Source organism: Notechis scutatus, chromosome 2 (assembly GCF_049901735.1).
Source record: "Notechis scutatus isolate UNSWTSFEM ecotype Mainland chromosome 2, rNotScu1.2, whole genome shotgun sequence".
NCBI classification, from domain to species: Eukaryota; Metazoa; Chordata; class Lepidosauria; order Squamata; family Elapidae; genus Notechis; species Notechis scutatus.
This window is the reverse complement of record NC_142010.1, coordinates 27,219,126-27,240,275: the sequence shown is the minus strand read 5'-3', so window position 1 is coordinate 27,240,275 and position 21,150 is coordinate 27,219,126. Positions and strand designations below refer to the sequence as shown.

At 44.2% G+C, this 21,150-nt stretch overlaps 1 protein-coding gene across 7 annotated transcripts in view; it reads left to right on the top strand.

Moving 5' to 3' along the window:
* LOC113426548 (major histocompatibility complex class I-related protein 1-like) overlaps window positions 1-20,846 on the top strand; it is a 43,737-nt gene extending 22,891 nt beyond the window's left edge. For 2 of the 7 annotated variants that reach the window (XR_015747215.1, XR_015747216.1), the window contains exons 5-7: window positions 1,129-1,218; window positions 3,046-4,863; window positions 10,287-10,440. Coding sequence is in view for 5 of the 7 variants with exons in the window: in XM_026688919.2 (XP_026544704.1) it covers window positions 1,129-1,218; window positions 3,046-3,107 (152 nt within the window). In the remaining 2 variants the exon portion in view is untranslated. Of the gene's footprint in view, window positions 1-1,128; window positions 1,219-3,045; window positions 9,030-10,286; window positions 10,441-19,088; window positions 19,179-20,541 lie in introns of those variants that run through there. The other 5 variants (XM_026688920.2, XM_026688921.2, XM_087953905.1 and 2 more) reach the window with 5 other exon arrangements.
* Window positions 20,847-21,150: the final 304 nt, after the last annotated feature.

The following is a 21,150-nucleotide window of genomic DNA, read 5'->3' as shown; positions in this document are numbered from 1 at the left end:
ATACTCCCTTCGCTACTCTCCCATTCCCACAGCTTGCCCTGAAATCTGCCCAAGCCCTGAAATCTGTCCAAAAATGGATCCGGGGCTGACAGGGAGGAGACTAAATAAGAGCATCAAATATCTTCAAAGGATCAGTTTTAGGCTACTCCAAATAAATTGTAACTTCCAAATGATGGGAATTTTTCTCCTGTGTTCTACCAGTACCATGATCAGAACTTGCCTCAAGGAGAACCTCCAGTTCTGGGCAACAGCCATTAATGCGGATTTGGAGCAATTGGAAAAGGTTCCTAGTAAAAAAAGGGGGGTGTCAAATTCAAGGCCTGCAGGCTGGGGAGGGTGTTTAAATCTGGCCGACGGGGCTGCCTTGGAAATAGCAACGGCCCGGTCCGCGGTGCCTCTGCGAGTGAAACTGGAGTCCAGGGGGTAGGGTCGGGGGAGGGCCCATTTTCAGCTGTGACAGTGTTCTGACCAAGGCTTCCTGAGACACTAACAAACACATGTTAAATCCAAAACCCTTTTATTTTAAAAGTTCAACGGCTGTGAATTATTGTCATTCACAGCCCAGAATGAGTCTCAACCAATTATAAATAGTCCCGTGGAAGTCTGCCAAAGTCCTTCGGAAGAATTATGTTTCTTGAAGTGCTGCCAGTGACTAATTAGTCTTTCCCAATTAGTCTTTCCAAAACCAAACGGAGCACAAATTCACCATGGAGCTTTCAGGTTCCAAACCGACCAGAGTGAACAACGTTGCTTCCTGCAAAGGTTCCTGTCCCTTTGTACCTCCTTTATACCTTAGGGAAGGGGCATGCTTGTGTTGTTGAAGTTCTTGTTTCTGTAAAGTGCTGAGAGTCACACGATTGCCAACTGCTGTTTTTGAGCTAAACAACTAAAGAGGAATATCAGCTGCCTTCAGGATGGGCTGGTGTGAGAAGAAAGCAGTGTCATGAGTGTCTTTTAACAATGGTTAGCAAGGGGCCTTCATGCTACAGTTAGAGGGACATGAAGATGAGGCCCTTAGACTTATTAATTTTGGGGATTTCCAGCCCTTGAGCTGCATTAAGTCTCTCCTTTAATTGGGAGGATTGTTTGGGCTTCTCCTTCAATGATCTGCTCTTTCTCCCAATTCAGAACCAAAATCCAACCTGGGGATCATCATCAACTGCATTGTGGTTGCTCTTGTCCTGGGGTGTGTGATTGCTGGGATCCTGGTATTCTTCAGTAAGTATCTTTTTTTGAGGGTGATCAAAGGAAGATGGGGAGATTCCTCTCAAATCTCTCTCTTTGGGGGCCTTTTTCTGGGCTTCCTTCAGAAGTTGTGGGTGCTCCAACACTGGAGCACTGATGTCAGCTTTAGAAGTCATATTGAGATCCGATGCTCCCACGCTGCCACAATTGAGCCTGGGAAAGTGGGGGGATTCATTGGAGTATATCTAGTTTAACCTGGAGTATATCTAGATTTAACCTGACAGTGAGAACAATCAACCAATGGAACAGAAGTTGCCCTCAGAAGTTGTGGGAGCGCCATCACTTGAGACTTTCAAGAAGAGATTGGACTGTCATTTGTCAGAAATGGTGTAGGGTTTTCCGCTTGGGCGGGGGGTTGGACTAGATGACCTATAAGGTCCCTTCCGACTCTGGTTATCTGTTATCTGTTTAGCTAGACAAAATAAAATTCTTTTGCCGATTCAAGGTCATGTAGTGTTGCGCATCGTGAAAAGGAAGTCTTACTTTGGGACGGATGATGATTGGGCCGTGTGATGTGGTGATGGGTATAGGGGGTGGATTTGTAGTTTTTACTTATTGCAAGGAAGCCCGGAACTTCTGGATTCGGGATTTCACAGATGTGCCAGTTACTATCCAAATAAAAGGAACTTTTGAGAGATGTCTGTCTCGGAGTTATTGGTTGGAATGGAGGGTTGCTGGAACGCTGACAACTGAAGGGGCTGGACAAATGGTATAGGGTCTCCTGCTTTTATTCCCAGCCATCTTTGAACTCCAGTCTCAACTCCACTGAATTTGAGGTTCTGACAGTCCTGTCTTCTTCTTGAGTTGTGAAGAGGCAGCACAGTTCTGTCTTGTTCAACAGCTTTAGTCCAAGGACAGCAGATAGAGATTTCAAGGAAAATTGGGTGCTTTCACTTACTCCTCCATTACTCCTCCATTTTGGAGGCAGCAGATCGCTCTTGGGGAAAATCAGATGTTTGTAGCCCTGTAGATCAGGGCTGTCAAACTCGCATCCGCATCACGCATTGGCCATGCCCACCCCTGGTTTAGCGAAGGGGGGAAAAGCCGTGATACGTCATGTGATGATGTGACAATGCAAGTTTGACACCCCTGCTGTAGATCCTGTGTCTGTTTATCGCTAACAGATAACAGACCATCAGAGTTGGAAGGGACCTTATAGGTCATCTAGTCCAACCCCCTGCCCAAGCGGGAGACCCTACACCATTTCTGACAAATGCCAGTCCAATCTCTTCTTGAAAGTCTCAACTGATGGCGCTCCCACAACTTCCGAGGGCAACTTCTGTTCCATTGGTTGACTGTTCTCACTGTCAGAAAGTTTCTCCTTATTTCCAGGTTGAATCTCTCCTTGTTCAGTTTCCATCCATTATTCCTTGTCTGGCCTTTGGGTGCTTTAGAAAATAGCTTTACCCCCTCCTCTCTGTGGCAGCCCCTCAAATATTGGAAGACTGCTATAATGTCTCCTCTAGTCCTTCTCTTCCCTAGACTAGCCATGCCCAGTTCCTGTAACCCAGAGGTCTCCAAACTTGGCAACTTTAAGACTTGTGGACTTCAACTCCCAGAATTCTGGGAGTTGAAGTCCACAATTTAAAGTTACTAAGTTTGGGGACTCCTGCTGTAACCATTCTTAATATATTTTAGTCTCCAGTCCCCTAATCATCTTGGTTGCTCTTCTCTGTACTTTTTCTAGAGTCTCAACGTCTTTTTTATAATGTGGTGACCAAAACTGGATGCAGTACTCTAGATGTGATGGATGATCTCTGACGGGGTTTTTTTTCCCACTCATTTTTTTCCCCCTTGCAGAGAAACATCAGGATGGCTACAAAGCAGCAACAAGTGAGTGGGTTTTTTTTCTCCCCCTCTAGAGATGTTAGCTCCAACCCAGAGCAGGGATCAGGGGCACCATCAGTTGAGGAGGGTGTATGTTGTTCCTGTGAATCCAAATGCCACGAGTGACTCATGAAGCTGGCAGAAGATCGAGAACTAAGCTGAGGAGAATGGGCCAGGCTGGACTTGTGAGAGGAGACCCCAAGAAGAAACATCTAATATGAGAAACTCTTGAAACCATGAGAAGACTTGGCTGAGTGGAAGATCCCTCTGATGGAGAAATTGCTCTTGATTTCTAAGTAGGCGGACAGGAAAGGCCTGGCCATTATATGATCAGGAAGCTTCATAAAAGTACTGATCAAAAAGAAGCATTTTGAGAGAAAAAGAGCTTTGGTGGACGCCAGCTGGATCTCCTCCTGGTCTCTCCCACCAAAAGGCTCTCTTTAAATATGAACTGATTGGAAAAAAAATAACTTTGGATCCATCTGTATTGTCAAGGAATTGCATAGCACCTTTCCAGGTAATGTCACTGACACAAACTTGTATATATATATTTCCAATTTACAGTAGCCTTTGTCATCATCCAGAAAGGAAAAAAACTCAAGATAGTCAGGGTACAGAGGAATATCATGAGGCAAATTAAAACAGTATACAGAAGACAGGATCAGCCAGGAGTCCGATTTACCGGTGCTCCAAACTACTGAGAATCATAACCGGTTCTACTGAACCAGTCCGAACCGATAAAATCCCACCCCTGGATGTCAGTGTCGGTGTTTTTCTGTTAGCAAAGTCTCCATTTACCTTTCAATTCTGACAATTTTGTTTTCTTTTTCTTTTTCTTCCTTTTACTCTGTACAACACACTGGATGACACACCCGGGGGGAAGGGAGAAACAGGGTCACAGGTGACCGTAAATTACGTGTGGCAGAGTTGGCTTCATATGGGTCAATGCCGACATTTATTGCTCCTAATAAATATTTTTGGATTCTTTTGAAGCCTGGCTTGAGGCTCATGATTTAATGAGGGCAATCGTGGGAATCCTGACAATCAACTTGATCCTCCCCTCCCCTCGTTTCCTTGATTTCTAAACAAACAAAGTTACAGAATTCACTTTCTTTGCACTGGTTTGTTCCTGCCGAGGAGAAAGGGAAACTCTCCCTGTTGGATTTTCAACCTTCAATCAGACAGGGAAGGCAGCCTAAGAGCTTACCTGGTGCTTGCTTTGGAGCAAAAAGCCCTTTAGTTCTGGAATGGGAAATAAGGAAACCACCGGAAAGGCCATGAACCCTAACTGTTAAGAGACCTGTTTTGGTCACATGGCCTGGTCTAGTGGTGGGATTCAAATTTTTTTATTACCGGTTTTGTGGGTGTGGCTTGGTAGGCATGGCTTGATGGGTGTGGCAGGGGAAGGATACTGTAAAATCCCCATTCCCTCCCCACCCCACTAACCTGCTTTCCAGCTCCGTTCTCCTGTGCAAGGCAACAAAAGAAGACCCAGCCAATCAGCTGGGACTCGGGAGGCAGAGAATCGATGGGGATGGGGCCAGTCAAAGGTGGTATTTGCCGGTTCTCCAAACTACTCAAAATTTCTACTACTGGTTCTCCAGAACTGGTCCGAACCTGCTCTATACCACCTCTGGCTTGGTCTACTTTTAGAGATCCATGAAGCTGCAGAGGTTTAATGGTGAAGAGAAAGAGACCCCGTTAGAGAACCAGGAAAAAAAGCAGAGATTCACTCTGTGTCTTTCTCTCCAATGCAGGGAAGAACCAGGCCATTTAGCACCCTCCTCACAGGTGAGTAGCCCCAGTGAAGGCTGTATGGGAGGGAGAGGGAGGAGGGGAAATCTTTGAGGTTGAATTGGTGGTGAAGATACTTTGGGAGAACCCTCTTCGTCTCAAACACTGCAAGGTAAGGGACTTGGAGTAGATTCAGAGGGGCTCTGGGGAGGGGGTCTGCCTGCCCCCCCAACCTCTTATTCTGCAAGGCCAGATTGTGGCACCTCCCAGGATCTGACTGGATGAGGAGGCTCAAAGGCCTGCAGAGAGGAGATTGGAGCGTCCCCAGTGTCAGGGGAGGGAAAGGGCAGGTGAAGAACTTCTTGAAGGTCCTACGATCATGGACGGAGTGGGGGCTTCTTCCCCTCCTCGAGTCCATCTGAGAATCCCACCTTCCCGATGCTGAAGGAAGACCTGGACACTCTCTGGAGGCCATGCATCCATTTGCGCTTGTTTCTGGAGGCAACACGGAATTTGAATTGGATTTGTGATGAAGGGAATAGCAATAATAAATAATAAATAAATAAATAAATGCAGTAGAATATGTTACAGCATTCAGTAGAAAGTTACTCTATAGGCATTTGTTATTTTGCTGTTGTAAAAAAAGATTTCCTCAACCATTCACTTGTTGTAAAACAATGGTAAACTAAAACCGTTGTAAACGCATGCCTGCAATCAATTATATCATCCCCCTATTAAGGCACACGATTCTCCCATCTAAATCCATCTGAATCCATCTGTTTTCCTGGATTGACACATCTCACCCCGGCATCCTCTGGGAATGTAATGCCTCCCAAGCCTCCCAGGGTAATCCACACCTTTGAAGTGTGCTCCTCAAAGGATCAATTAGGGAGACAATGGGAGAAAAGATAACACAGCCGAAAGAATCTGTCTGTTGCAGGAAGATGTAAATCTTAGATGACATGACTAGAGTTTTACAGCTAGTTAGATTATATGACTAGAGATTTACAAGGTACAGTAATTAGAGAACTAAGAACACAAAGACTTTTGCGTGTATAATATAAGAAGGACAGGACATCTTTCTGTATTTTGTAGAATTTTCCTCCCAGGTTTCTTGTGATGGGCTAGGAACTTCTTACCCAGAACTTTAACTTCGATCAAATATAAAAAGTCTGCTTTCTTGGATTTGCAAGCCTCCATTTAAGTCTATGTTTTGGTTTATTTTTGGCTTAAGTGTGCTGCCAGACCTTACTGTATACTTGAGGGGACACATCCATACATGTGGGGCAGATTCTCACCCACCTCAGGAGCCAGTCCCAGCCCTGCCCCTCCTCTCTTATACTTTGGAAAATCCCACCCAGCTGATCCCTCTCTTGCATCTGCTGCTTCTATTCTTTGCTGGGCTGATCTTTGCTGATCCCTCAGCCTGGACAAGGTGATTCCTCCTCTTGGCTCCTTCCCAGATTGACCCTGCCTGTTTTTTGCCTTCCTCTTTGCAGCGTAAGTGGACCATCCAGCTCAAGGAGAGAGGAAGGAACTCCTCCCTCAAGGTGGCCTGTTGAATGGTCACAGGGATTCTTTTTATCCTGCGGATGAACAGCTGATTTTGCCACCAAGCTGCTTATTTAGTCGCTTTACTCCTGGCTTTATGAAGAAAGACTAGGAAGGGTCCAAGATGAGTTTCGGACAATCATGAACCGAAGGAGAAAGGGTGGGCGGGTGTTACAGGTGTCATGTCTACCTTATATGCAACTCTGTCATTCCTTTCTATTGTAGTTGTTTCCTGTATCGCACTGCCACTCTAGGATTCATTTCTATGGTGAAATAGAGGTCAGGGGTGCTGTACACATCAGTCTGGAGCTTATTTCTTGGCTGCAGAGGCCTTTCTGGAAGGTCTCTGACAGCGAAATGGAGGCCGGGGGCAATGTGCGCAAGAGGTGGCAAGCAGCTGCAGAAGAAGTGGGCTGGCAAGGCAAGTGTTGGGGTGTGCGAAGCATGGCTGTCCAAAGATAAATAGCTTCACCCCACCATCCCCACCCTAGCTTGATTTTTACCCATGTGCCTCACCCCACCCCATTCAACTAGGTGCAATGGAGCGGGCGGGATCTTAACTAGGGTTTATTTTGGGGGTAGGGCTTATATTGGTGTCAGGCTTCACCAAAGCTGCTGACAGAATGAAGCCCGACACGTCACTGTGGTTGGGGAAGAGCTATCTACCTTGAAAGTCCCAAATCGATGTCGATGACAGCTGACGGAGCCAGGCGTAACCGCCCTTCCCCACTGCAGTGTGACCAGCTGAGAACATGCCTTATCGGTTGTTCGACATTTTGCAAACTCTTAAGTAACACGCCTCCCACTCTTCTCAGCCAGGAAAAACTTCGGGATGTCATTTCGGCTGGTCAGCAATCTGCATAGGAGATATCGAATGGATCGGGGTGGAAGAACGGCACTAGGGGAGGGGGAAGTTATTGTTTGGGGATTTGGGTGATAGCACGCGAGATTTCTGTAACTGAATGTTGGGTGTTTTGCTAAGGGTGGATGTTAGCTAATTAATGGGGGCAGTGAACAGGAAATATAAACAGCGCTGAGAGGCAGACGCTCTCAGCGCTGGCTTTACTTGGACTTTCTGTTTGTTGCTACTGATGGAGGAAGCCAAAATATATCACATTGCTGCAGCAAGACTGTGAGTGAAGTGTTTTATTGAACCAGATTCAGCGACCTCCTGTAGGAGCTGACAATTGGTTGCGAATGTAAAAATCAAGCTACAGGTTTATTTTTGGATAGGTCTTACTTTTGGGGAAACATGGTAGGTCCTTTTAGTATTTTAAAATTCTAAGGCATCAGTTCACAATATTAAACCATGAAGGCCCCACCCCAACCCCCAATCTTCCACATAGACCATGTAAACAAGTTATATTTTCAGGATAGGTCTTATTTTTGGGGAAACACGGTAGCTCCTTTTAGTATCATAAAATTCTTAGGCATCAGTTCACAATATTAAACAGGAATGCCCCAGCCCAATCTTCTTAGTTCTACATGGAGAACTCTGCAATGGATACAGGACTCAAGGAGAGAGAGAAACACGCCCTCTAATGGCTGCCTTATATAAACACCTCTTAAAATGGTAAAGACATCTGTGGACCCATACATAGTTTTAAAAAAGGCAATACCAATGCTGATTCATCCTCATTGCATCAGCCTTACATTGCACCAGCCTTATATTGCATCAGCCTTGCAGCAGCTGGTCAGCTCTTCAATAACAATACCTTAACCAATACCTTTTGCAATAGTGGAGAATATATGTAGCTCAGGTATAAGGTGAGGGTGAAGGTTCATTCTCTGAGCTTGTGGGTTGGTTTCGAATGTTCCGTTACCAGGTTAAGTAACATTTTCAGAATTTAGGGGATATCAGTGTTCTTCTGTTTATGGCTTCAGATGTGGGTGTGTCAAGTAAGGGCCTTGTGATTGGTCTTGTGATAAGGAGATTATATCAGGTCAGGGTCTGGTTGAGGGTGCTGCCTCTGGTTGGCGGTGCAGTTGATTTTCTCTTCTGGATTTTGTATTTTAATCTTTTGAATAAAATAAAAAATGTCTTGAAAAAATAATGGAGAGAGGAAAGAAGAGGGGATCAACCTTCTTCTGAATTAGGACGGACTTTTAGAAGGAACTCTTCACGTCCTCCCAAAATGCTGGAATCAGGATGAATCATCATTGTTTTTATCATGAGTCCAAAGCTTTTTTTTTTTTTAATTATAATTGAGAAACAGAGGAGAGAATCTTATGTGTTTATAATTGTGGAATCATAAGGATTTAAATTGTTTTACCCTAACTGTTTTGGGTAAAGATAATAAAATGATGAATCATGGTTTGTCAGATAAAGTGTATGTGACTTTAAGCTAAAGGAATGTAATTAAGGGTGCAGCTGTAAAAGTACTATATAAGCAGCAAGGCACTCTCTGGCTCTTACTGGCTGGCTTATTGAAGACTGCGTTCTTGCTGGATCGGGGAGGAGAAGAAGTGTTGGATTACTTTGAAGATATTTCTCAACGGAGAGAAGATAAGTTTTGGACAGATTTATTATATGTGTACTGACATTGGCTATTCAACACGGACTTTACAAATAGAGTATCCCTGACAAGACTTGACTGAAATTGATATATGACTAATGGACCGTTATTTGACTATGCTATAATTCTTAAATGGAATAAACTATATTTTTGGTAGCACAAGTGTATCTGTATTTTTACTGCGTGTTAACTAGAAAACTTATCTCACACATTTACCTGTCTTCCTATCTGACTTCGCTGCACGTTCTGTTTAGTTTGTTTTCCTTAACACCCGTTGAACCCGTTGGGGAATCCAGGCTTAACAGGGTTTAGTACATATTATTTCTCTAGAACAGAATAGAATAGAAAATGAATAGAAATGGAATGGAATGGAATGGAATGGAATGGAATGGAATAGAATAGAATAGAATAGAATAGAATAGAATAGAATAGAATAGAATAGAATAGAATAGAATAGAATTCTTTAATGGCCCAGGGTGATTGGACACACTGTTATTCTTGGATTTGAAGTAAATCTGTTACTGAACTGTTTTTGATACTGGACTTTGATATTGGAATTATCCCTGAAATGAACACTGACTGATTTACCTGTGAATGAACTTGGATTGCTTGTTTGGACTTTGCTTAAACGTTTATTGAAAGTAAAAACCTACATTAACTGTACAGCATATCTGTGTGCTGTGTGTGTATTATTCAAACACTTCTCTCACTACGTCTCCCTGTATGCGCTCATTCTCCTAATGGGGAATTACCTCATCACACACAAGGAATTTGTCTTTGATGGATAAGCTCTCAGTGTACATATAAAATATGTGATAAATCATGATCATAGTCATCATAAATACATCATGAATGATAAGATACAACATTTAGTGGTATTCATAGGATACTAAATAAGCAATCAAAATCATATTAAGAAACTAAATAAAACAATATAAATCATAAGATATAAGCAACAAGGTTATAGTCATACGTAGAAAAGGAGGTAGGTAATAGGAAGGATGAGAAGAAGAATAGTAATACAGTCTTAGTAAATAGTTTGACAGTGTTGTGGGAATTAGTTGTTTAGCAGAGTGATGACGTGTGGAAAAACTCTTTGTGTCTAGTTGTTCTGGTGTGCAATGCTCTATAATGTCATTTTGAGGATAAAAGTTGAAACAATTTATGTCCAGGATGTGAGAGCTCTGTAGATATTTTCACATCTTATATTATTATATAGTGTTATATTATATTATTGCATAATGCATAATAGTATCTCCAATATTTTTTTTAAAGTGCATTCTGAGATTTCTGTCATTAAAGTAGTTAATGTATTTTAATTACAAAATAAGAATTGCACAGTTAATCAACTATCATCCGAGTCTGCCAAATAATCATTATTCTGAGCATGGCATTCAAACACTTTTTTTCCAGATTTTATCCAGATTGCCATTAGTGGATTTTCATGATGTAGAAAAATGGAACATGAGATTGATTGTACTGCGCTTCTCTTCCTCTAATCATTGCTCCCATCCTGTAAGAATTCCAAAAGCGCTTGCTGAAAATAAATGCTTTTGTTTTCTTCTCACCTGAGTTTGCTGCCTGTTTTGGGTGGTTGAAAATGGGAGGGATTTTACCCTCCTTGTTGCTCAAAGATCCAAATTTCCCTTTGAGTGTGTGGAAGAGGAAGAACCAAGGCAACACTTCGAAGGAACAAGAATTGGGGTATGTGGTCCTTTAGAAAAGAGGCAGCCATTTTGGTCCTGTGTCCAGATATTTCTCCAGTCACCAGCTGATGATCTGTAAAAATGGCTACTTGGTCTTGGCCTGGTGGTGGCAGCAACAGAGGCTGCTTTCCCCTCAAATCCACCTTTGGCCTTAGGCTGTTGACCCAGCACTTATTTCATCTGTAGAGTGTTGCTTGATGGCCCAATTTAGGGTCATCCGATTTATTTATTTTATTTATTTATTTGATTTGTCAATTGCTTACAAGATGATAGGAATAAGTATAAACATGAGTAAGAGTACAGGAAATAGGTACGAAAAAACGGGGGACAATAGGACAGGGACGGTAGGCACGAATGTGCACTTATGCACGCCCCTTACAGACCTCTTAGGAAAGGGGTGAGGTCAATAGTGGTTAGTTTGAGGTTAAAGGAGTGGGGGTTAGAGGATAGTAAGAAAAGAGTCAGGTAGTGCATTCCAGGCATTGACCACTGTGTTGCTGAAGTCGTACTTTCTGCAATCAAGTTTGGAGCGGTTTACATTGACTTTGTATCTGTTGTGTGCTCTTGTATTGTTGCGGTTGAAACTGAAGTAGTCATTGACTGGTAGGAGATTGTAGCAGATAATTTTGTGTACTACGCTTAAGTATCTGATCCCTTCATGGAGAGGAGAGCTCAGATGATCATCCTCAGAGCTTGTGCAACACCTAATGGATAAAATTGCTCAGATTCCTTCTTGGTTGGAGTTCAAGCACGGTGCAATTCCATTACAGACGTCCAGGAAGAAAAATGTATCCTGTTATCTGGGAGCAATTTGATCCTGTTGGACCTGGCGGCAGTGGCAGGTAGGCGACCAGGGCTTGCTCGGAGACTCACTCACCGATCCGCGAAGGCGCCTCCTTCAGCAATGGCAGGTGGGAGAAGATGGCAGGTGGACAAAGATGGTGGGCAGGCGAGGCAGGCAGCGAGCGCGGGTGGTAGGAGTTGGGACTCAACTGGGGCTGGTGGTGGTGGTGCCAGGTGGGCCACCAGGGCTTGCTCGCTCACTCACCAATCACGAAGGCAGGCAGCAATGGTGGCCGGGCAAAGATGGTGGTTGGGTGGCCCGGGAGTTGGGACTCAACTGGGGCTGGTGGCAGGTAGGCGACAAGGGCTTGCAGAGCTTCACTCGATCAGGCAGGGCCACAGTGGAAGACAGGCCACAATGGTGGGCGAGGATGGTGGGCGAGGATGGTGGGCGGCCGGCCCAGGAATTGGGACTCAACTGGGGCAGGTGGCAGCGGGTAGGCAACCGGGGCTTGCTGAGTTTCATTCATCCAGGGAGATCAGATCAGGCAGGGCCGCAGCGGAAGGCAAGCAGCAATAACTGGCGATGGCTGCAGGCAGCAATGGCCGGCTCTGGCTGCAGGTAGCAATGGTGGGCGGGAGAATGCAGGCAGTGATGCTGCATTCATGAGATGAGGGGCGGGGCGGGGCCAGCCAGTAGCGCGGTTTGCCGATTCTCTGAACTGCACAGAATCGTAACAAATGGTTCACCCAAACCAGTCCAACCCGGTAGAATCCCACCCCTGACTGTGTTGGTGATTTAAAACTGCAGTGATTCACTTAGCAAACATGTCAAGAAAAAATCGTAAAATGGGGCAAAACTCACTTAACAAAATTTCTCACTTAGCAACATAAATGCTGGGCTCAATTGTGGTCGTAAGTTGAGCACTACCTGTATATGTGTTTGCATTCGTTGGTTTACTTACATGGAAAGTTCATTGAGCAAATTCCCTCTTTGTGTGCTTGTGTTGGCTTGGCCTGATATTTGTCATCAACTCAACTTTTGGGGGTGGAAAGGGAAGTGGTTGTGTTTGGCAAGCAACATGGATCAGCTTCTCACAAGAATGTTCAACTCTCACAGCAAATTGCACTCCTTACCACTCTGTTGAATTTGCTTCAGTCTTTGCAACCAGCAGCTGCCGCAATTCCACCTCCAGGCCGAAAGGTCCCCTTTTGCCAGGGCTCCGACAATCCACCCCCATTTGAATCATGAGTCCCTAGCCCCGTGATGGCGAACCTATGGCATGCATGCCACAGGTGGCATGCAGAGCCATTAGTGCCGGCACACGAGCTGCAGGCAAACTTACCTCACTGCACGTCATCACCACAGCTGACTTCGGCCAGTTTGAGGGCCTTTTTCGACCTCCCAGAGGGCTTGAGGAAGCTTCTGCAGGCTTCTACAAGTTTTGTAGGCTGAAATCTAGCCCCATTTCGTCACTTCCGGTATTTTCGGGAAAACAGAAAGTGATGAAATGGGGCTAGATTTCAGCCTACAAAGCTTGTAGAAGCCTGCAGAAGCCTTCCTCAAGCCTATGGGGGGCCAAAAAAGGCCACAAACTGGCCGAAAATCAGCTGTGAGGTGCAGTGCAGGTAAGGGGGTGGTGAGAGTGTGTGTGTGTGGGGATTGCGCGCACGTGCGTAGGGGATGTGGGTGAGCACATTGCCTTCTGGGTGCTGGCATGCAAGCTCGAGCGTGCAAGTGTGCGTACAATTTTTGGCACAGGAGCCCAAAAAGGTTCGCCACCACTGCCCTAGCCACATCTCTCAAGAGTTTAAAGAAGATTTATTAGGCATGAACATATCAGCGCCACCTGGGTGTAGCCGACTCTGAGAAACATCATTCATTTCACCCTTGACCCTGGTCTTCCCCCACCCCCTGGATGTACATTCTCCAATGGGACACATCCATAGCCAAGAGTCATCAATCATGTTCTCCAATAATAGTGTTGTGCACCAGAAGCTTCAGTCGCCTAGAAATTATCTTTGAAGCATTTAAGGAATGCACTACTTCCCCCACTCCCTTTCTGATGGCAGCTCTAAAAGATGAGAGAAAATGAGTTGACACCATCATTGTTTCAGAGGAATTCAACAGGACTCAGGGCAAAGTTTACATAAATCTGACAACCTTTCAACAGGTTGGATTTCCACAACTAGTCTCAGCTTATGAACATTAAGGTGCCCCAAACTTTGGTCATCATATTGTGGTAGCTAGCTGAGGCACATTGGTGACTGCCTCACTCAATGACCGCTATCCCGGACTCTCCCAGTTGTGATCGCTGAGCAACTACACAGATTTTTTTAAGTGGACAGAATGAAAGAGCTGACTGCTGGAAGACAGCAGGCAGCTGCCCTCTGTGAAGATCCAAGCTTCATATCTTCAGCCCATCAAAGGCCTTTACGTCTCCTCTGTGTTACAGAATAGAACCGGTACGCTGGGCCAGAGAAAGGATGCTCCAATCCCCCCAAACATGAGCTTCCTTTCTCTCTCCCAACACACTGGTTCCCTTCCCCTCTCCGTGCTAGCCTTTCTGCCTTTCAAAGGTATTGCCTTTGGTCACTTTTGACCTACAATACTAGTGAATGCGATTCTCCTGTATGGTAGAAAGACTTGGGGGAAAAAACTTTCAACTGTAGGAAGTTAGCACCCACCCCCTCTCCTAGGAAAATGACATCTTTTAGGATATACTAAAAAGGCAGAATATTTCCCCTAAAAAGAGAAGTAGAAACTCAGAAGCAGAAACTCACCCCCACCTTTGTTAATGGGTGGGCCATTAAGGCCTGGGCCAGAGTACTCTACATAACAAAGGCCTCTACCCATCTCATCACATGGCCTGGGGAAAGTTGCATCAGCCAGCACTCAGGTGAAGCCATGTGGTCCAGGCAAAGTCTACAAAGTTAGCTAAGACCCCCCGCGCCCCTGGGAGTCTGACAGCCAATGGGGTACATTTCTTACACAGGAACAGGAAATACTAAGGTGAAGCCCAACAGAGGGTATAAAACTTAAGAGTTTCTCAGCATCTTGGCCCTCCTTTTCCTTCACCCAACATTTTGAAGCATGTGATCGTCCATTTCCCTTTGGAGCTCCAAGCCATGTGGTCCTGTCCACCATTAAACCATCTTTCCAAACAGCCTCCATGTTTCCAGTGTCTTTTCCCCCACTTGGAACTGAACCCAGAAGGATATTTCTTCCAACACAGACAACCTCAGCTGTGACCCCTGCATAGCCCTATGGGAGTCTGACAGCAACCAATAGAATACATGCCCTTGCCACAGGAATAGGAAGCTCAAGGGCAAGGCCCAAGAGAGGGTATAAATAACTCTCACTCTCCACTCCATGTGGTCAGCTGCCCAGGACCTGAAACCCATGTGGTCCTATCCACCATTAAACCATCTTTCCAAACAGCCTCCATGTTTCCAGCATCTTTCTTCCCCACTTGGAACTGAACCCAGAAGGATATTTCTTCCAACACAACTATTCAGAAAGATTACGTTTGCTAGCTTTCCGGCTGAAAAGCTAGGAAACTGAGCAATTCTGGAAGGTAGAAAGTGTGGAAAAAGTCAGAATGATAGCAAACCCAATGTTTTGCATGGTTAAAAAAGGGACTCTAGGCTTCAGAGCGATTCTGAGGAGAGCAATCGCTCTTGCAATGTTTGTGAATACTGGTGTTGGAAGAAATATCCTTCTGGGTTCAGTTCCAAGTGGGGAAAAAGCCACTGGAATCATGGAAGTTTGTTTGGAAAGAAGGTGTATCGATGAACAGAATCACATGCCTTGGAGATCTCGGGCGAAGAAAAGGGGGAAAAATGCTGAGAGTCCCTGGGTTTTATACCCTCTTTGGCTTTGAACTTCCTGAGGCACAGGAAGAGTACCTTGATTGATTGCTGTCAGAGGTCATAGCTTGCTTTGTAGGTTGTCTGTGTCCTAAGTTTGGTTGAAACTTGGTGGATGGTGCAATGAAGGGCGATTAAATGGCTCTGCCTGAAGGAGGGAGATCTTTGTTATGTAGAATGGACTGGCCCAGGCCTTAATGGCCCATTAACAAAGGTGGGGGGGGGGGAAGGGCCGAGTTTTTGCCTCTCTGAGTTTCCACTTCTCTTTTAGGGGAAATATTCTGCATTTTTTAGTATATCTTAAAATATTTAATTTTTCTAGGAGCGGAGTGGGTTTTTAACTTCCAGCACTGGAATACTGCGTCCAGTTCTGGTCACCACCATGTCAACATGATATTGAGACTCTGGAAAGAGTGCAGAGAAGAGCAACAAGAATGATTAGGGGGGATGGAGGCTAAAACATGCGAACGGTTGCAGGAATTGGGTTTCGTTAGTCTAATAAAAAGAGGGACTGGTGGGGGGGGACATGATAGTGTAGGAAGTTAGCACCCACCCCTCTCCTAGAAAAATGAAATAGCCTAGGAAATATTAAAAAGGCAGAATATTTCCCCTAAGAAGAGTAGAAACTCAGAAGCAGAAACTCACCTCAGAAGCAGGAGATCGCCCCCACCTTTGGCAGTGGACCATTACTCTTGGCCTAGGCCTGCCTATTTTACATAACAAAGATCTATTCCAGGTACAGCCATAATAGGAATTGCCCAAAGCCCTTTTCATTACATCATCATCCAGCAAGGCTCAACCAAGCCTGGGACTCAGGACAGCCTACAGAGTTGCCCCTGCATGGCCCCATGGGAGTCTGACAAACCAATCAAAATACAAGCTCAAATTCAAATCCCAACAGAGGGGATAAAACCCAGGCACTCTCAGCATCTCCTTCCTTTTTTTCCCCCCCCACCCAGGAGCTCCGAGGCATGTGATCCTGCCCATCATTAAAACCATCTTTCCAAGCAGTCACCATGTTTCCAAGTGTCTTTTTTCCTCACTTGGAACTGAACCCAGAAGGATATTTCTTCCAATGATAATTGGGGAAATAGGGGAAACATTCTGCCTTTTTCAATATTTCCTAGGATATTTCATTTTTCTAGGAGAGGGGGTGGGTGCTAACTTCCTACAGTAGCACTGTACCAATATTTAGGGGTGATGGGGGCTCAGACTGTTTTCCAAGGAACTAAATGACAAAGCAAGAAATAATGGATGGAGACTTAACCAAGGAGAGACCCAACCTAGAACGGAGGAGAAATTTCCTAACGGTGAGAGCAATCAAGCAATGGAGTGCCTGACATGCGATCAGATGATCTGGGGTTGGAGCAATGTGGCAATCATAACTTCTAAGTAATTGATGTGGCAATCATAACTTCTAAGAAATTGATGTGGCAATCATAACTTCTAAGTAATGTTAGAGGAACTGGCCTGGAATGGGAGAATGGCACAGATCCTGCAGCCTCTCCCGCATTTGTGCCTTCCTACTGTCAGTCATATTCAGCAACAGGATTCACACAAACATGTCCAGTACGTGCCCTGCCAAACAGGGATTGTGCCCGTGTTGTTTCTGTCTCCACGCATGTCCATCTAGTAGTTTGTGAGTGAATCTCTTGTTTGAACAAGATCTTAAAACTAAAACGGACAAAAGTTATGCCTGCTCACTCTGTACATGCTCCATGGAAGGCTAATCACACAGCGGGAGATGGTTCAAAGCCAGTGGTGGGGTTCAAATTGTTTTTACTACCAGTTCAGTGGGCGTGGCAATGGAAAGGATACTGTAAAATCCCCATTCCCTCTCCACCCCACTAACCTGCTTTCCAGCTCTGTTCTCCTGTGCAGGGCAACCAAAGAAGAGCCAGCCAATCAGCTGGGACTTGGGAGGCAGAGAATAAGGGGGAGGGCAGTCAGAGGTGGAATTTGCCAGTTCTCTGAACTACTCACCGCTACCGATTCTCCACTGAATGCCACCTGTGGTTCAAGCCGGGGACGGGGGGACACACCATTGCCTCTTACTCCTACTTTTGCTCATCATGGGAACTGTAAAAGCACCACCACCCATTCTTTATTGACTAAATGTGACCATCATAATAACAACGATCATAACCCGAAGAGGAATTTATCGTGTTTGGGATAATCCAAGGATTATTATTTATTGTGTTTGGGATAATCCAAAGAACCACCCAAACCACCACATCTTCGTCAATTGGAGGGAAAGGGAAAAGCGTTGGAAGTTTCCTGAAGAAATATCCCTGGCTGCCTTCACTGGAGAAGAAAAAGGAAAGAGGGAAATTCATGCATTGTACCGAGAGTTTGGTATCCTCGACCTTTTCCCATAAGAAAGACGCGTCTTCGCCTTGAAGGTGCCCCAAAGCACCTTTGAGCGTTTTCATCCAGACTGCAGTGGTCTCCAAACTTGGCAACTTTTTTTTAGACTTGGGGACTTCAACTCCCAGAATTCTCCAGCCAGCCATGTTGGACTAGATGACCTACAAGGTCCCTTCCAACTCTGATTATCTCTTAATGTAAGGGGCTCAAGCGCTTTTTCTGCTGGTGAGAATCTATCCATCCATCTGTGTGTCCGTCTCTGTGTGCCTGCCTGCCTGGCACTCTCCCTCTTTGCTGCCGCGCTCTCTCCCACTCTCCATCTCCCCGAGACCCTCTAGGAGCAGGACAAGATGGTCCCTCCAGATGTCAGTCAAGTGTACCTGCGCAATTCTTTCCATCCCGCCGTGGAGGTTGTGGGATGGCAAAGCTCGGACGCGACCTCGTCAACTCGCAAACTTCCCTGGCGGCCTTTGCACCTCCCACCTTCACCGCTAGGGGCACGTCTACCGTTAATAAGGCATAGAATAGAACAGAATTCTTTTATTGGCCAAGTGTGATTGGACACACAAGGAATTTGTCTTGGTGCAAATGCTCTCAGCGTACATAAAAGGAAAGATACATTTGTCAAGAATCGTAAGATTAGATTAGATTAGATTAGATTAGATTAGATTAGATTAGAATAAAATAGAATTTAGAATAGAATAGAATAGAATTTAGAATAGAATAGCATAGAATTTAGAATAGAATAGAGTTTAGAATAGAATTTATTGGAATGAAGAATACCATAGCATAGATTAGCATAGCATAGAATAGAATTCTTTTATTGGCCAAGTGTGATGGACACACAAGGAATTTGTCTTGGTGCAAATGCTCTCAGCGTACATAAAAGGAAAGATACATTTGTCAAGAATCGTAAGATTAGATTAGATTAGATTAGATTAGATTAGATTAGAATAGAATAGAATAGAATAGAATAGAATAGAATAGAATTTAGAATAGAATACCATAGAATTTAGAATAGAATAGAGTTTAGAATAGAATTTATTGGAATGAAGAATACCATAGCATAGATTAGCATAGCATAGAATAGAATTCTTTTATTGGCCAAGTGTGATGGACACACAAGGAATTTGTCTTGGTGCAAATGCTCTCAGCGTACATAAAAGGAAAGATACATTTGTCAAGAATCGTAAGATTAGATTAGATTAGATTAGAATAGAATAGAATAGAATAGAATAGAATAGAATAGAATAGAATAATAGAATAGAATAGAATTCTTTATTGGCCAAATGTGGTTGGGCACACAAGGAATTTGTCTTGGTGCAAATGCTCTCAGTGTACATAAAAGGAAGCCCCTTACATGAAGAGGAGCCCCTTAATTTTTTTAATTTGAGGAACTTCCATCCCTTTGGCTGAATTAAGTCTCTCCCCTAATTGGGATGATTGTTTGGGGTTCTCCTTCAATTATCTGCTCTTTCTCCCAATTTAGTTCCAGGATCCAACCTGGGCCTCATCATTGGCTGTTTTGCGATTAGTCTTGTCATGGTGTGTGTGATTGTTGGGACTTCGATATTCTTAAGTAAGTATCCTTTTTTGGTTGATTGAAGGAAAATGGAGAAATCCTCCTGAATCTCTCGCTTTGGGGAATTATTTCCGGGCTCCATTTCCCCGTGATTTCCTAGTTCTTTTGTAGAGCATCTGAGATCTGGCCTCTTTGGGGGACTTCAGTCTTGACTAAGTTTTAAGTCTGCAAGGCAGTATCAAGGGGATGATTTGTGATCTTTACATGTTAGCTCCAGTTCAGAGCTGGGATCAGAGGTAGCATCAGGTGTGCATGCGTGTGTGTGCGTGTGCGCGCGCGTGCCCGCATACACCAGAACACAAAAGCAGCTCCTAAAGCTGCAGAGTTGTGCTCTCTTTGTCTTTCTCCCGAGATTCCCAAGGAGGAACATCAGATATGTTCAGAGTTTTGCAGCATAAATTCAACAGCAGAAAAATGAGCACAGATGACTGAGGCTTCATTTAACTTCTTTGTAAACATCTAAAGTAAATTTTACAATACCAGTTGTAGATTTCTCCAACATGGAACAAACTCAAACAGAAACAGACATGTTACAGGTTCAGAGCAGAACAGCAACTCAGCTTCAGCAGAAACAGACATCAGTTTTACTTTAGTTCAGCAGGCAAGCAAGACACACAGCAGAGGAGAGAAGCAGTTTCATCTTCAATAGACAGACTCAGAGCTTAACATAGCTTCAGAGCTGCAGAGCGTAATATAGATTCTATATAATATATTATATAATATATAATTCTAGTTTCAGTTTCCAAACAGTCCTCATTGGCTGACTTAGTTGCTCTGCCTATTCATTGGCTGACTTTGTTGCCATGCTCTATTCCAGTTCATGAATATACTCTGACAAGATATAAGGCATTTTCAAAAAGGTGAGGCAAATCAGTCGTCTGGATGATCCTTCTCTCTGAGAAGCTGCTCTGCTTTCAAAGAATGCGGGTGGGAAAGGCTTGGCCATAACGTGGTCAGGAGGAGGCTCCATAAAGGTAGTGATCAAAAGGAAGCATTTTGAGAGAAAAAGAGCTTTGGTGGATGCCAGCTGGATCTCCTCTTTGTCTCCCACCACAAGGCTCTCCAAGTATGAACTGATTGGAAAAGGAAACTTTGCAGCCATCTGTATCCTCAAACTGGTTGTGCCTCTGACTGAAGAATTCTTTGACTATTGCTCTTTGTGGAGCAAAGATAAATGTTAAGAATACTTTCCTATGTCTCTTAGGACATTGTTTGGTTCAAACTCTTTGGATATATTTATGTCTTTTAGTTTGTAGGTGCGGGAAGGAAGGAGGGATCTAGAGTCAGAAAGAGCTGAGTTTCTCCATCTCTTCCCATCCAACCAAGAAACTGACCTCCCCATTTTTCTTTTTTCCCCCAGGAAATCACCGAAAAGGCCAGGGTGAGCTGCAGAGGGCCACTTCTTTCTGAACAAGACCAACTTTACATCTTACAGGAGTGCTTGGGGGATGGGGGAATGAAAAGAAGGAGAAGATAGAGTTACGATACAGAAGGATCTTGACAGACTTGGAACATTGGGTGCTATCTAACAAAATGAAATTCAATGGTGAAAAATGTAAGGTTCTACTTTTAGGCAAGAAAAACCAAATGCACAGGTATAGTATTGGTGGTACTTGGATCAATAGTACTACTCTTTGTGATATACGTATAAAATGAATCAACAGACTTTTGATAATCTGATCCATAGGATGCTTTATTGGGGAAAATACTGCAGTATGGACCCCTTTACTCCAGAAAAAAAACCATTTTCTAGGAGGAAGGAGATACTTCCATTTAGTGAATACAGCTTATACAGGCTTATCAAATCACATGGTTACATAACACTTCCTGTTTTCCATATATGGAAGTTATACAACGCTTTCATAAGAAAGTTCCAAACTTCCATGGAAAACTCCCAACATTCTCATTATAGTCAGATTTCCTGTTATTCAAATTCCAGAAGATTATAAGAAAACCATTAATTTTATCT